Source organism: Centroberyx affinis, unplaced genomic scaffold (assembly GCF_046629955.1).
Source record: "Centroberyx affinis isolate AG114_WGS23_722 - 3 ecotype Tasmania unplaced genomic scaffold, CSIRO-AGI_Caff_v1 ptg004819l_1, whole genome shotgun sequence".
NCBI classification, from domain to species: domain Eukaryota; kingdom Metazoa; phylum Chordata; class Actinopteri; order Beryciformes; family Berycidae; genus Centroberyx; species Centroberyx affinis.
The window spans coordinates 67,370-85,132 of record NW_027282348.1 but is presented as its reverse complement, the minus strand read 5'-3'; the positions used below and the strand labels follow the sequence as shown (position 1 = coordinate 85,132).

At 42.9% G+C, this 17,763-nt stretch overlaps 1 protein-coding gene across 1 annotated transcript in view; it reads right to left on the bottom strand.

Annotated features, from left to right (window-relative positions):
- Positions 1 to 134: 134 nt before the first annotated feature.
- LOC139666129 (rab11 family-interacting protein 4A-like) overlaps positions 135 to 17,763 on the bottom strand; it is a gene marked incomplete at its 3' end in the record, with an annotated part of 50,656 nt that continues 33,027 nt past the window's right edge. Inside the window, exons 4-8 of the mRNA XM_071545246.1 lie at positions 7,016 to 7,266; positions 5,661 to 5,846; positions 4,145 to 4,279; positions 505 to 540; positions 135 to 284 (exon numbers count right to left, since the gene is read on the bottom strand). Coding sequence (XP_071401347.1) covers positions 135 to 284; positions 505 to 540; positions 4,145 to 4,279; positions 5,661 to 5,846; positions 7,016 to 7,266 — 758 coding nt within the window. The remainder of the gene's footprint in view (positions 285 to 504; positions 541 to 4,144; positions 4,280 to 5,660; positions 5,847 to 7,015; positions 7,267 to 17,763) is intronic.

The following is a 17,763-nucleotide window of genomic DNA, read 5'->3' as shown; positions in this document are numbered from 1 at the left end:
CACAAACTCCGGAGAGCGATTTGACGGAGGGAGCGGAAAGGGGAACGGCTTCATCCTGTCAGCTAAACGGCTAAAGACGCAGAACGTGAACGGTTAACGCTGGTCGGCGGGGTCGGCCCGGTTGCCGTGGTTACCATTTGGCGGGGATGTTCTCCTCCTGCCGGGCGAAGGAGCCGAAGCGGTGGTCGGTGAGGAAGGCGGAGCCGTGCCTCTGGATGAAGCCTTCGATGGCCTGACCCCACCAGCGGGCGTGACGGTAGCTGCTGCACTTCAGCACCAGGGACCTGGAACACACACACACACACACACACACACACACACACACACACACACACACACACACACACACACACACACACACACACACACACACACACACACACACACACACACACACACACACACACACACATACACATACACATACACACAGACACACACACACACACACACACACACACACACACACACACACACACACACACACATAGGTGAGTGACGTACCTTCCAAAAGCCGTGCTGGAGATTTTCCTATTGGGGCTGCAGAGGGAAAAACAAAAGACAATCAGAGATAATTTTATCATAGAGAATTGCCACTGATATGTCTAGACTCAGAGCGGAACAACACACTGGAGCCAACTGCTGATGGCAATTAAGATATTTTTTGGCTATTCAGTATGACAGATATATATATATATCTATAGTGGTGAGATAGAGAACGGTTGAAGGACATGTCAATGATAATACAATCTCACTCCCGGTTCACTGAGCGGGACTTTTTGTCAGCTCAGCAAATGCCTCAGTGGGGAAAAGAAAAGCTGAAAGAGTCTTTCGGGCCGATGTGTCTGTCTGCGTCTGCCTTTCAGCTGGATTAACAAAAGTGAACAAAGGCTCTGAGTGCAGGCAAATGTCAGCTCAGGTAGAGATGAGCAAATACACAGACACACATGGCCATCGACATCATCATCATCACCACTCATGGCACAAATTAAAGGGGCTCTTACAACTGAAATTAAGGTAATGTCAAATTAGTACAGTAGGATATACAGTATCACACAGTAGGATATACAGAATGTATCACACATAAGACTCCATATACCACATAATGGTTTAGGATTGCATATATACCTTAGGAGTGATTATATGGCCTAGCATTCAGTGCATGTCATCCATGGATGTTTATCCCATCTATGTACAATTTTCAAATAAGCCAAACTCCACCCCCTAGTATCTCATTATTATTGCCAATGCTTGTTTTAAGAAAATGACCATTTAATGTATTTGTAGAGCAATGAATTCAGCTGTCAGAGATATCACAGGACATATATTAAGTTGTGTATGAGTGTGGCTGACGTGGTCCTTTAAATATGCTGCATAGTGACAAAACCTCCTCTTTCCTCTGTCTTTCCTCTCATCCCTCCCTCTCTGGATGGGTCTGTAAGGTGCCATGTGTTCCGTCTCTCTGCCAGTTCCACATCCATCTCCATGACTCACTGTCAGCCATCTCTGTCTGCGACCGCTGCCAGCGTCTTATCCGTCTTTTTTGTCCTCCTCCCTCATCACAACCCATGCCCGCCACCATCTCTCTCAGTCTTTCCTCTTCCTAAGTGTTCACTCTATTCAAATTCAATTTTTCAAAATATTTTCATTTACATTCCACTCACTCTCACTCTCCCACTCTCTAACTCTTTCTCTGTCCCTGTCTCTGCTTCATTATTCATCAGGAGAAGGTACCGGTCTAATTAGGAGAGCCATGTTGGATTAAAAAGCTATTTTTCTCCAGGGGGAAATCCTGCAGAGTCAGCAGAGAGAGTCCAACTAAAGACGACAAAATGACTCTAGAGTTCATTAATTATTATTCTAAGGTGTGGTTTTTTAGGGTTCTTAAATGCCTGTGTGTGTTTGTGTGTGTGTGTGTGTGTGTGTGTGTGTGTGTGTGTTTACAGGTGGACGGTTCAGCTATTAATGATCACCCTGGATTATGTTTCTAAGAATAGACTCCCTCTTACAATGGTTGATGAGGTAAGCACAGAAGTGGCGGCCTGTTCTAAAATACAGGTTTATATAACAATCAATGTGTGTGTGTGTGTGTGTGTGATGTACATGTGTTTGTCGGTGCATGAAACACTGGGGTTAAAAGGTAGGAACAATTTAAACCCCTCTGTAACAATATTACATCATTCTTATCAAACTAAAAAATAGCCCACATCCTGAATTCCAAAAGTCTAATCTAGCTGGAATCCTGGACAAGTGTACGTAACACCATGTATCTGATATTAAGTTTTAGCCTCACCTGCCCAGGGCTGGTAAACTAAACACAAGAGGCACTTGAGCTGCCTAATGTCCCGCCTTAATCACCATGATATATTAAACAAACAAACCAGGTATGCTAATGTGGTTGTTAATCTAGGTAATTGATGTATTTCTTATTAAATATTTCTATGTCAACATACCTGTCTTCACATAACACATGGGCAGTACCAATGTGAATGGAGTAGTTTCAAGTTGAGGTATGATGTTTCTATCATGTATTGTTCTTGAGTTATTGTGTTCACAAGAATGTGTTTACACACAGACAGACAGGCACACAGATGTGACCATAACAACATAATGTCCCGCATACCATGTACATGGTGATGGGACATAAAAATGACCTGCAAAGAATATTTTTTGTTGGCCAACATAATTAATATAATTAATATTTTTATTGAAATATATCATCCTACCAGTTTTAAGTGCTAGTTTTTGTTATAGAATCACATACTATGTGGCTGCTATGCATCACCATATGGGAAAAATGTTAAGTTTCAACTAACTGAAACTGGGGGAAAAGTTTGCAGACATTTAGACTCTACTGCTTTGTCTAGAGCATAACAGTCAGCCAATCAGAGCTGCTGCTTTGCTTTGCTTTGATTTGATTTGATTGGCTAACGGTCAGAGAGACACTGCAGAGCGCGTCATACTTCGAAAGCCACGCCCACCGTGGCGGAAAACAATATAGCTAACAAACCGGCAAAAGCGGCGATCAGGAGGAAATCTTTTCAGATATGGACAGCCTGACAAGTTTTTTCCTGTTTCCGAGTAGACAAGTATGTCAAAGAATTATTTTGCCACACTGCCTCCAACAGAGAGGGAAATGTACATTGAAAAAATGAACTTAATTGGCCTCCATCAATGTCCTTTTTCATTACTCCAATAAAGCTGGATAAATTATCCCACACAGTGACCTGAAGTGAAACACTTTGACATTTACCACTACTTCATTTAATCACCAGGTAAGATAATAAATTGACCTTGAATAATTTCACTTAATATTTAAAAATCTGACAGCTATATATATACAGCTATGCTTTTCAGACTATAAGTTTGAGCGACGCTGACGTGACATTGGTTATTAAAATGGATTGTTGCTAAGTTAATTATCTTATGTTAGCTAACAAGTCAGTGAGATTTCTCATTACTTTTGCACACTGGACTGACAGTCAATACAGAGCAAACTATCCTGAGACCCACACATGAACACAACTCATCTGTTTTATAGAGAGGAACTGGCTCAGTAATGTTAGCTTAGTAGCAGCCTAATGTTAGGACAGCATGGTAGCTTTTAAACACATAAGGTTATCTTACAAGAATATAAAGATAATTACTGGTAACTTACTTACCAGTGACAAAATACTGGCCACATTATAAGTGTATTTACTCTCGGGGTCCAAAAGTTTCCCCCTCTTCTACCATGAGCCACTGTCAGCGCCTCTCTCCTTACGGTCTGAATCCACATTTTTCTTCTTAACAGCTCCTTGTTTTGCACGGGAGCAAAAAAAACTGTAATTCGTGGTTTTTAAGTTTGTTGGCTGTGAAGCCCACCACACAACAGCTTTTAGGCATGTTTAATTTGGGCAATAATGACAATGATGTGTATTCAGTCACACAAAGTGAATGGAGAGCAGTGCAGTGATTTCCCCCACAACGGGCGTGGCCTATTTTATGCACTGTCTCTATATGGTGGTCAGCAGGGACACAAGATCAAGATATTAGACATTTAAATGTAATCATCTCAAAATGTTCCCGGCCAGTGTGACAGGTGACCCTCAGTGGGTGTTAATTTGGGACCCTGCGTAACACCATGTGTGTGTGTGTGTCCTACCTGTTGGCTTTGAGGTTTTTGAGGCGAGCCTCCAGGTCATTTAGCAGGTTGACCTTTTTGCAGCACTGGGAACAGTAGACATCCATCTGCTCACCGCTGTAAAGCTGACGCACCTTACGAGGAGTCTGGCCCGCACTGTAGACACACGCACACAAACACACACAAACTTTGCATCAGCATGTACACGAAGAAGAAGTAATTTTTCGATTAAGCTAGTCTGTCTCATTTTATGTACATGTGTAAATTTGAGAGTGTTCGAACTTGGATGTGATCTTGAATAAAATAAATCCAGTAGCTGAGAGAAATGGCTGAGGCTGATATAAAACCAAGTAGCCGGTGCCAAGACACCTAGAGTATTGATCTGGCTGTCTGCCCAATCACAGCAATAAAAACCAAAACAGAGACAGAGACAGGGTGGTGGCACAGAGTGAGAGGGAGAAAGACAAAGAAAGAGAGGAGAGAGAGAGAGAGACAGATAGACAGAGAGAGAATGAGAGAGAGAGAGAGAGAGGGAGGGAGAGAGAAATATCACATAAATATCTGTCAGTTTTGCTACTCTCTGTCACTGATTGGTAGCATACAATAGTTATTCAAGCTATAGCCAGTTCATAAAAGCTTTTACATTTGCTGTTAAGCACCTATGAGCAGGTCCTTGTTGCCCGGGAAAAATCTTCTTCTGCATAGGAAGTGATGTGTTATGTTTATGGTTTATGGAAGCAGCGGTTTGTTTAGAATAAATATTAGATGATAGAAGAACTATAAGAAGCTTCAGTCTACACTGATGTCTTTATGTTGGGCCAGTGCCTAGATTGAGTGCAAAATACTAAAGCGCTTCACCAGAGGTGTTGCCAAAATCAAGAAAAACAAGGGTCTTGCAGATTATCACTTTATCGTTTTACTTAACCTACTGTATACTTCTTTCCCATGGAGCGTTACCTACGATTTCCTGTAAAGCTGGGCCTCATTTTGAATTTAAAACTCCAGGCCAACTCCACTTTGTGAGTTTTGTCTGCTTGGTATGCGTGGCAGGAACATGGAGCAGTATTGCCAGTCTATTAGATGGGAGACTTAATCCCCTTAAAGACAGGCTTTTGATGAATATTAATGTGGCCCTTAAGGGCCAAAGCTCCTCGGCTATACTCCTCACAGTCAAGAGTCAGAATAATAAGAGTCAGGTAATGAGTTTGGAGCTTGCAGAGTGAAGCCTCAAGTGCATAATATTTAATACAGTTGAAGCCATTTAAGTCGGTCCGCGTTTTGCATTTTGCTTCATCATGCCTTTAACTTTAAGCAACAGCACAGAAACCGTGCTAAACAGCTCTGCATCATGCTGACCTGCAATATTATCTAGACCACAGTGCATTGTATTTGACTGTAACTGTATGGTATGATGATACATGCTCTGTCATGCAGGGAGAAGGCACACTCACTGCCATATTACACACACATACATGCATGCAGACACACCCACCCGCCCATCCTTCTTTTCTCTCCCTCCTATCTTTCTCTCTCTTACCTGGAGGGGACAGAGGAGCCCAGGTCGGAGTATCCGTTGGTGCGAGTCTCGTCGTCGGGGCAGGGGCTGCTGGGAGTGTAGTCTGGCTCCTCCCCTTCTCCGTAGTCCTCAAACTGCTCCTCGTTCAGAGAAGCCGAGGAACGCGTCGATAGGTCAGAGGTCACTGAGACGCTGGTCTGACCACACCTGAGGGGGAAAACAATCAATGATTATGAAACAATCAATGAGTATTCAGTATCAGTGTTATTGCGTGGGGGTTGAAAGAGATGATCAACTTCAGATATAGGGAAAAATGTGCGGCAAAGGCACAATATAGTAAGCAAGGTAGGATTTTCTCATATTTTGATGTGAAATCAATTATGATGACACACCATTACAAAAAGTATCCCTGATGATCTGTGCCATACTTTCATTCGGCCCATGCTTTAGCTCTCAGGATTGATTCCCCACAATGTCCTCCTGGCAAACTGGTAAATTATGCACCAAAAGCAGTGGAGAGGGGAAATAATACTACAGAGTGACAGTGGCTGTATGACTTAACACCAGCTGCCCTTATTGCAATTCATTTGAAAATAATATATCTTTAAAAAGGGTTACCTTAAATATGTGGCAAACGGAATAAACGTGTTATTTTGACACAGCTAATTAACTTTAACAGTAACATGTAAATGCATCACAAACGGACCACGTATTTTTGTAGTAGTCTATTAGAGAATTTGTGAGACACTCCCTGAGTTTTAACTGGACACAGATGAAAGAGAGAGAGAAAAATGAGACTGGGAATAGAAAAGGGTGCTAAGGGAGAGAGATACAGAGAAGGAAAAAACAGACTTAAAAGAGAGATGAACAGAAAGAGAGAGAAGGGCAGAAGTAATAGTACAGACAGGGGCAAATTAAATGACTGAAGGGCCTGTTTCAAAGGCTTCCTTGGGCTTTATACCTTCCCTCCTTCATAAAACATTGACATTTCAGCACCATAATATGCTCTCCCCCCCACACAGTCACCATTACTATGCCTACGATTAATATTCTCTAAATATTATCTAATATTACTCATGTTTTCTTATTGTCAGTGAACAATTTAAATAATTCCTTTGATCAGTATGAGCCCCTCTGCTGCTCGGGGATCTGTTCCATTTTTAACCACTGAGAGTCCCAAACCACTTAAAGCAGCAAACAGCATAGTGAGTAGCATCATGCTGAATGGGAATTAGACTGCAGACTGTGAAAAAGAGCAAGGGGACAACAGGGACAACTGAAAGTGGGCTGGACTGAGATGGAGAGACAGAGAGAGAAACTGCGAGACAGACAGAGAAAAGAGAGGAAAAATCAGGGGAAGTCGGAGCTGCACCTACTTCTCCCCAGGTAAGAAGAGCTCCCCGAGCGCGTCCTCCTTGTCCCCCGGTCTGGCCGAGCCCTCCGAGGTGTCCGACCCCTGGGTGCTCTCCACGGCGCTGTCTCGGTCCGACTCCCTCTCCCTGCCCTCCTCCGCCGCCTCCTCCTCAGGCTCCTCCTCCTCTCCGGGGAACAGCTGGCACTCGGGGACGGGGTCAGGAACGGCCCGCGTGCACATGATGACCGGACAAGCCCGCGCCTCCTCACCGCGCTGCCGGGCCGGGACGGAAAGACGGGAGACAGGAAGGAGGGAGGGAGACAATAATGAGAACGTTTACAAACAGATTCACAGACATTGAACCGCAGAACTGTGTACAACTTTTCGAAGCTTTTCATTTCCAAGCGGAGTGCAGTTATTACAGTAATCTTTCATGTGTAAAACACCGGTGTCGTTGCCAGAATCCTCACCACAGTTGAGTGAGAACCTTGTGGCTCCAAATTTGCAAAGTTTTCTTGAAAGTTGCATGGTCCTTTATGGGTTGAGCAAGTTTTATGAAATCCATGATACCTGGAAAATGAACTTTTTGTTTTCCTGACAGTTGCGTGCTGCGGGAATAGGCTAATCAATCTCCCATTCACTGTCAATGGAGCGACAAATTTATCGTTGAATGGCGTCATTAAGAGAGTCTTGGCTCTCTTGTTTATAGCTTTGGGAGAGAGCTACTCATGTTCACAAATCAAGACCGGACAGTCCAGGATAATTATGAGTAACATTTGTGAATTCTGTTTTAGGGTGGATTTCCCCTTCAGTAAAATCCCTCTCTGTGGGAATGGTCTAAAGTTCAACACAGGGGGTCTGGAGGGCTAAAAGGGTGAAAGGGCAGCAAGTCAAATGTCATGAGTCACTCTCCCTTCAGTTTCACTCTTCAACAGCTCTAATCTAGTCTAATGCAAAGTAGAACAAGGTCTTATCTCAGCATGACTGAACAGCTGAAATACATAGCAGGACAAAGGCGAGGGGAGGGGAGAGAGGGAAAGAGAGAAATAGGTAATGAAGGAATGAGAGAGGAGAGGGATCAGAGCGAGTGACAGAAAAATGACGGAAATACTGAGCAAGGGAAAAAGGGAAGTCGGGAAGGAGGGAGGGAAGGAGGTACGTGGGGAGGAACAGAATAAGTATAGGGGCGAAGGATACAGCTAAGGAGGAAGGAGAAAAAGAGATTAGGGAGGAGACAAAGGAAAGGGAGAAAGCGAATTAGAAGTACAGTGAGAGGAGTCAAAAGGAAAGAGGATGGAGGGAGAGGCAGAGAGATAACAGTAGCTAGAGGACAGCCAAGTGAGTATTAGACAGAATTACAGTCTAATAAAAGGTTTCAGCAACAAAGATTCAAACTGCTCTCTCTCTCTCTCCCTCACACACACACACACACACATTGTTCACACACACACACACACACACACACACACACACACACACACACACACAGACGCACACAGAGACAAGCCTGACTTTTCATCCCTTTGAGCTCTGCTGATGTAGACATACTGGTTGAACAGCTAATGTCCAATCCCACACGCAAGCAACTATGCACGCATGCAAGCAACCACTTGTCCACACACACACACGCACACGCACACACACACACACACACACGTTTTAAATTAAAAAGTACCCTTTCTGCACATAAACCGAGGCTCTGTACTATTACAAAGAACCAACATGGGGTCTGGGTCCGAGCCAAAGAGAACAAAACTAAGGATAAAGGTCTCTTTAGCATTCCATAGACCAGGCAAGCCGGGGGGGTCTCCTTATTTCCCCGCACCAGAAAAAGCCACACAGTGGGAGGCAAGGAAATGGGCAGCACCCCCCTCTCAACTGCACCACAACATCCAGAAAACTGAACAGGCAACACAGTGGGCAAGCCTGACACCTGTTGCACATGATCTAATGAGGAAGGAAGAGGAGGTTTTTCATAAATAGTACTGCTGTATGGTGCCTGTATTTGTGTGTGTGTGTGTGTGTGTGTGTGTGTGTGTGTGTGTGTGTGCACGTGTAGTGAAAGATAATAACCTACATAATGTAATAACTTGTCACAATATAATAAAATGTCCCTCTACATCGTTCGAAAATGTAATAAAACCTGTTTCCCAGATGATGTAATAGCATCAGATTATTACATTAACCGTCGATTATCAATGGAGTGTAACATATTTTTAGCTGATAGTCATCATTACATTATTATTATTACATCATCAGTTATAATATGTAACAAAGTATAATCTGATGTTATTACATTATTCAGGAATTTATTACATCAACAGCTTTTTTTTTTTTTACATTTGCAACCTATTTACAGGGACATTTTATTACATTTTGACAAGCTATCACATTATCTGTACGTTATTACATTACATCATACATAACATCAGTTGCTACAATGTATACATGTAAGTATGTGCACATACAAGTGTATGAGAGTATGTGTATGTACTACAACGTGTGTTTCTCATCTTGGTTTTTCACCTAGACGTTCTGCTACATTACCCTGGTTGTATTTTACTGCAAATAGACTACTTAAGAGCATTTGAAGAGCTGTGTTTCCTTGTGGCCAGGTGAATAGGTGTCCTCTGACTTGACTCCAAGGTCCTTGCAGAGGCACAAACACACATCTACAAACAGTCAAGCACAGGCTTTGGAGAACACGTGCACACGTGACATCATTAAGGCTGCGAATTAAGGCTTTGCAGAGGGCTGCGTTTAGGGTGTCTAAGTGACAGATAGAAGGACGGTGACATCCCACAGCTCTGTCAGTGTCTATGTGTGTGTGTGTGTGTGTGTGTGTGTGCGTGTGTGTGTGTGCGTGTTTGTGTGTTGGAACAGGATCAGTAAACACTCTGCCAGTCACTCCTGAGCAGCTCTGACAAGAGTGGGAACATGGTGATGATTGAGGGAGGAGCTGGGTGTGTGTATGTATGTATACAAGTTTAAGTGTGTGTATGTATCTGTGTGTGTGTGTGTGTGTGTGTGTATGTACACAGACTGTCCCCGCCTGCTCTGGGGAGGCCTGGGGGCTATAACTGCCACCATCAGACTACACAGTGCTTTGTGTTGCTGATTCCCTGCAGCACAAACAGAAGTAGCCTGCCAAACAGCTTCCAACCTGCCAGTGGCTGTGAGCTTAGGATGCCAAGGTCTGCTGTGCCTTGGAGGAGCGGCCCTGCCTGAAGCCCGATACGCCTTAACACCCCCCTTGGAGAAGGTGTTCTCTTTGGCTGTTTGATGTTTGGTCACCCAGGGCCAAATCTGCTCTGTTATTAGAGACTTATGGGAACGTTATCCAACACTGATATTGATTGTGACACAAATTCAAAGCAGGATCATTTTTTTGCTTGACTTTTTGGATATCATTAGTTGTAGATGTCCAGTCTACTGCCAGTACTCGCCTCTGGCAGGAGTGAAATGATGCAAAATGATGAAAGTATTTGACTACTGCACACCCAAAGACTTCAAATGTGTTTCCTATTTACTTAACTTGAATGTATCTAAACAACAACAAAATGTTTTGGAGTAAACATGTTTCACCAACAGGCTTCTTCAGGTTAGTTTATCTGAGGTGAAACACCGTCCGTGCTGTGTTGTGCTTTTATCCACATTCATGTTCATGAATTGCCATTTCAGCTTAAGATACAGTATAAAAAAACCTTCTTAGCTCGCTTATATGCTTTGAGATCACCACTCTCCTCAGCATGCATGCAGTAATACATATTTTATTCATATATTGGATGAAATAGAATAGGAAAATGCTTTGCTGATCTCCCTGTCTGTGGTCTCCAGTCATTTATGTGAAAGCCCTTTTAACAGGGACCCCCCCATAGGATCTGGCCTAGTTAAAAGACCATCATCCTAACCTTCTTTTCCTCCTCTCCTCTCCTCTTCCCTCTCTCCCAGGTGAGGCCAAGGGCAAGGGAGGCAGAGATGGAGCGATGAAGAGGACGAATAAGAAGGAAAATCAATCTCCCTCTTTTGGGTGTCTTGCCTAAACTCGGGTTGAGTGAACAGACACTTGCTGTGCGTTTGTGGTTAATTTGAGGGTAATGTGAATGTGTGCCTATGAGTCTATCTGTGTGTGTGTAGTCTATGTGTGTGTGTGTCTGTTCTCTATCCAGCTACCCCCTTAGCCAAGCCCTGCCCTGCTGTGTTTATAGATGAACCCATCTCTCTCCTACACACCCTCAGTCATCACTGAGTTGCCCACGCCTCAAGAGATTTATTAGCCTCATGAATGGCTGAAAGATGAGTACTCAGCAAACTGCAAACTTTCTCTGGATAAATAAAGGTTTAACACACACACACACACACACACATACACATGGGCATGCACACACACTCATACACACAAACACAGGCACACACACTTGAAATTGTGAGCTAAGATAGTGAGCCAGGTAGAGAAACAGCTGTGAAGTGTCAATGGTTATATATTTATGTGTGATTTATGTGTGTGCGTGTGTGCTTACTGTATGCATATGCATATGTGTGTGTGTGTGTGCGAGAGAGAGAGAGAGAGAGAGAGAGAGAGAGGGAGAGAGAGAGAGAGGGAGAGAGAGAGAGAGAAAGAGAGAGAAAGACAGAGAGAGGAACAGGGCCAGGCTCTCAGGAGGAGGAGGATGAGTGGAAACATCTATTATTCACACCCACTGCAGCTGCGGTGGAAATGGTAGGAGAGAGGAAAATAGAGACAGAAGGAGAGAAGAAAAAAAAAGAAAAAAAGAAGAGTGGGGACACTTGTCACTTCCCTCCAGGCAGATATCAACTGAAGAGAGAGAGATCACTACACGTCAAGTGGAGAGAAATGGATGAAGAGAGAGAGAGACAGAGAAAGACAGAATGAGACGCAGGGAGAAGACAAGAGGCAAAATTGAAAGCAACGTCAAAAAAGGATGAGATGAGCAAGGATCTGTGACTAACTCCCGCCCCAGCACCCCATAGGCTCCACTCAGTCAAAACACTCCCACACACGCACGCACACACACACATATATTACTAAACTGCTCGTCAACTTTGAAAAAATCTGTTGTTGAGTAACTTAATAATTTAACCCCCTAATTCACCTTCAACTAAACTTGGCAGTGCCATTTGGTTTTCAACAGTGAATAAACAAAGTTTCTGTAATGTGAATGATGACTACAGTGAATGCTGTGTAGGCATTGTACTGAAACACCAATACTGAGTAATGTATTTGTCATGCTATAGTTGTTGGGTAATGCTGTGGGAGATTACAGTATAGGCAATACTGAAATTCAATGATGTCACAATTGCTGTTACAATACAGGTTGCTAGCTCCAGAGATAATTAGTGACATATTTTCCCATTGCAAAATAATGTGTGTGTGTCTGTGTGAGAGAGTGACACAGAGCAAAAGCATGAGCAGGAGACTGCATGCAAATGTGGATACCTGCTGCATTCAGCAATGCACTGAAAGGTTTATCTCAAAGTTATCCTGCATTACATTGCCCATACTACCCTTGTATTCTCCAGCTTGACCCATAGTCAAATCATAACCATGCAAATGCATGATGCAAATTCCCCATAGGCATTTATGTACGGGTTATTCTTAGAAATACTGAATCCACCTTGAAGTTAGCATGTGAAAAGTCATTTCCATTTAAAAGGGCCATCTGCTCTTTGCAGTGCAGAAAGATAGATGGCATGAATATGGTAATATGGTCAAATATCCATGGTGGACTAAGGGGAAAATAAGAGGAAAAGCAGACAATATTCAGCTACTTCAAAATGAATAGGAAAGTTACAGCAAATTTACAGCAACCTCATTCTTCTCCTCTCTCTGTTTTTCTATCTTTCTCTGCGTTGTTGCCACTTTCTGTCCTAATCATTATTACATACAATAAAAGCTTTGCACACACACACACACACACACACACACACACACACACACAGACAAGAACAAATGACCTGAAAGCCCAATTAATTTGCTGTTAGTGTTCAATCTCTCACTCATCAAAGGCCCAAACTCTTTTTATCAGGTTGAACAACACCAACATTGTTACGGCCATCATTAAAAAGATGGACTCTCCCTTGTTCCTCACTCCCCCTCAGTCTATGCTGAGTGCTGAGGGTCAATACATTTTAGTGCTGAACAAATCATTAATCTACCCTCCTGGCACAGTGGGGAATTATGTGGATGACCATGCATTTCAAGGCCCTATTGATCTAAATTTAAAAAGGAGAGAGAAGATGGCTTTGAACTTGGCCGTGACTGGGTAAGAGAGTCGAACTTGACAAATATTACTTTTCTTACAGTTCTTACTGCCAGAATGCCAACATGTTTCAACTTCAGTTGAAAGAATCAATATCAGAATAACGCAATTAAGAAAATGATACTCGATTGAAGAAAATTCTTGAAGCAACTTGATCTGAATTGGATACAAGTGAAATCTTTGCACTTCTCACTTCTTCTAACTTCTCACTCTCTTCTCATTGGCAGATCTTTTCACTTGTTTTTTTTATAATACTAAACAAATATCACAGCAGCCCTTGTAGGAATATTACAGAAACATTGGAGTGATGCTAGTAGATAAAAAACATCAAGTACTATAAGATGCCACCCTCTAAGAATATAAGAGGAATATTACAGTGTTTTTTCATAAGAGAAATAGATCGTTAGTTATGTTACCATAACTCCAGATTCTATGAGTATAATGACTTAGTGGGCTTGTAAGATTTTAGAAGGTGTTGCCTGGATATTTATCGTAGCATGTTGTCTCTGGAATTATTACTAGCTCAACACTAATCATCTTGTGGCTAAACAACCAAGCAAAACAAGTGTTGTGCAAAAGACAGACAGACACAGAGACAGGCAGAGCGTTAGGGCAGTGTGGGATGGGATGAGCAGGAACATGGACTGACATTGATTGGGTCGATCCAAATGGATGAAGCTTTGATTCAGTGCGAGTCAGCAGCGAAGAGAGGGAAAAGAATGAGGGAGGGATTTCTTGAGAAAGGAGAGAGAGAGAGAGAGAGAGAGAGAAAGAGAGTAGCAGTGCCTCTGCTCTCTGCTGGTGTTTGTCAGTCTGGGCTCCAGAGATAAAAGGCGCTTCTCTGCAGAGGCTTTTTCCACATCCTTCTGTCTCTCTCTCATTCTCTCTCTCATCATCTCACCCTCTCTCTTTTTCTCGCCTGTCTCCTAAGCCGTAAAGTCCTCAAGTGCTGTCGCCACAATAACATTCACCTATAAAGCGAACAGTCAGCTTTTATGCTTTGGCTTTGAACTTCAGCTTTGTTCTGTGTCCGTTACCAATGGGTGCATCTGTCTCTGTTCTGCGGACCATCGCTGCAGCTCTCATCCTGAGGCTCAGATCCCCCTACTGGGTAACAAGAAGATCTAGGGGGGTCATAAGAGGCTTTAAATCTGTAAAGGATATTCATAACACACCTTCTTTTACTGAATGACTATTTACACCTTTCTAGATTCTTACTATACCTATTTTGCAGCATATCAAGGAAAAGCGACATTAACAGTCACTATGTGCGTGTATGTGCATGTATAGTATCTGAATATGTGTGTGCGTGTGCCTGTGTATCTGTATTATTCACCTCCTATGGCAAGAGATACTCTCCTCCTACGCATGCACGCACTCACACACTGACACGCACTGACACACAAACACGCACGCATAGAGGAACTAATGACTCATAATCTACCGCCATTTTGTGAAGTTAACACTGGAAGTCAGACAGACATACACGCACGCACACACACACACACACACACACACACACATTCACCCTCCCCACTGAAATACAAAATCTCCTGAAACTCCCGTGTGTGAGAACTTCTAAATAAAGTCTCGCCCCTCTCCTTGCCCATTCGCCTTGAAGGAAAAAACTACCTCAGAAACACATCAACACAGGGGCCTTTAAGCCAGCGTGGCACACACACACACACACACACACACACACACACACACACACACACACACACACCTGAATCCTAAGGGGAACAGGTAGGTGCTTGGGTTACCAGGAATGTTGCCCTGGACAAAGGACAATGTAGGGAGGGACGGGAGCAGCACACTGGAGACTGTGTGGAGGCATTCTCAATGAAAACCTACATAGACCAGAGGCACACACAGGAAACCCCAAGAGGTGAAGTAGTGTGTGTGTGTCTGTGTGTGTGTGTGTGTGTGTGTGTGTGTGCGTTCTTATATTTCCAGTTTAGGGCTAGGACTTTAGGGTTAAGATTAGAATTAGGTCTAGGTTAGGGTTGGGTTCAGGGTGATGGTTAAGGTTAGAGTTAGGGATTAGGCAATGAATGTAGTGAGTATGGTGAACATGTGTGTGTGTGTGTGTGTGTGTGTGTGTGTGTGTGTGTGTGTGTTTGCGTGTATGGGGATTTTTAAACTAGGAGAACTTGAAATGCACCCCTTGCTTAAGCGTGATTAAGAGTGATGAAAGTGTTCCATTGCAGTGTGTGTGTGTGTGTGTGGGTGAGAGAGTGAAATATGTGTTTATTCACACAAAGACACCGTCCCTGACAACGTGACAGATCAATGGAGTGTAATTAATTGTGGTTTACAAAGCTGCACACACGGGGAACCTGGAGGACAGTACCGACTGTTGTTGGCGTACAACAACATTCGGGCAATGCTGCGTGTGGGCAAGTGCGTGTGTGTGAGAGTGCGTGAGTGTGTGGTCTCCGAAAGAAAAGGACACATTCTGGTCAAAAAGCTGGACAGGAGTACAGTGTTGTACTTTCTTCTCTGTGTGAGAGAGTGTGTTTGCGTGTGTGTTACTGATCCTTGAGAGAGAATCCTTTAGGGGCTATTCTAGTGATCCTATCTTGCAACTAGAAAGATAAACAGAGTCTAGGGGAGCTGAATGTGGTTGTGTGTGTGTGTGTGTGTGTGTGTGTGCATCAGTGTTTGTGTGTGTCATAAAAATCCCCAGCTAGGCCAAACAGTATCGGTGTCATATTGCAGTGTCATCAACAGGAGCTGTCACACCTAACACCAAGTAGGTGTGTGTGTTTGTGTTTATTAGTTAATTTGTCCTTTAGGTGTCAACCACCTGTTCCGACTTGGAGCAACAAGTGTTAAGCAACTGGTCATGTCCAAACAAAAGGCTACCGCTTCATATCAAAACAAGGAAGTCAATACTAGCAAGGAGAAGTCAAACCAAACACGAGTACATTGTACTGTAGTTTGTGTTTTTAGCTCCACAATAGAGATGCAACACTTTTGTTCAACATTCAAGATAGTTCCGTCATATTCCTTTGTATTAAGCTACATTCATTTAAAAAGAAACACCCTGTCTAATACAGAAATTAAAGGAAAACAGACAATCTCATCAGTTGCAAACCCTTTCACACCTCGCTCTCTCTTTCTTTATCCAAGTCCATCATCTCACAGCTAAAGTGTGTTGTGTCTGGTCTGCCCATTCTCCTCTCTCTACTGTCAGCCATCAAACTAATGCCCATTGAAAAGAAACCACCTCGCTTTCTTAAACAAAGTGCATTGTCTTTCTCCTACACGACTGTTTTGTCAGCCGTCAAGCTGCTGTCCGTTGAATGGAGGCATCTCAGTGTGTCATTGGTGGCAGACCCTCAGCAGGGGGCCCAACCCCTGCCTCTCTTCAGCTGTCTACCGCTGCTGTCGTGTGTTTTCCCACTCGTTTTCATGTTTGAGTACATTTCATGACCTTGGGCCCGGTGAAACCCTTTCAAAACACATTCTTTCATTTCAAAAATATACCGGTGTCCACTGGGAAATAATAAAATAATAAAACAGAAGCGTCCTTTTTGGAGATACCAGGTTTTGAATGGACATTTGCACCCATGCACAAACACAAATTCAAGGTCACCATTTGGCCCTACTATTTGACTCTAGGACTGAGATAATGTTAAGTTATTTGTTTTGTATTATGTAATGATATTTCTGCTCTCTCTCTCTCTGTCTCTTTCTCTCAGTACCAACCTGTTAGAGAGTATGAGAGAGGAGTGAGCATTTTGACTGCTGCAGATTAGCCTCCATTCATCCAGCACGGCTCAGTACTGGTAATCTAGTTATTCTGGTCCTGGTATACACACTGTACAGCCTGAAAGACACTAGGCTGAATGTCAGCCCTGTTTTAGGTATGGGGGTTTACCCAAAATCAAATGACCATAAAGAGCATCTGTGTTCAACAAAATGACAATGAATAGAAATGATCTTAATGGAAAAAAGGCTTTGAGGAAGGTTTTGGGCCGAGAACAATAAACAGTGTATTATCTGCTCAGTTGAAGGAGAGTAAATCTTGTTATGTAATGTCCAGTCACAGACCAGAAGTATTCAAAACCACGGTACAGGGTTTGATGTCACATGTTGCTGTTGCGATTCCAGCAATACAATGAAACTCAACTCACCTTTCTTTTTTTGGAAAATGAAAGTAGTGAATAATGAAATCCAAAGCATGTAAGGGTGTTGGAACAGTGAAATAAAGTTGGCCTTTTCTGCTGCTGACTTATCTAGATTATCTAGAATATTGATTACTGTATGTTAGCTATGATAGAATATATATTGGGGCGAAATAAAAGACTGTCAGCTTTTGTGTCTTTGGCCTGTATGTTAAACCATCTTGAAACAATGACACTGTCAAAAAAAGCTTTTTAGCTCACTTCTTCCTCTGTTGATTGTTTACTGTATCGTGATTTATAATATCAAAAAATTTAATTCATAAAATTGAGATGTCTTCATCCATAATATGTTCTAT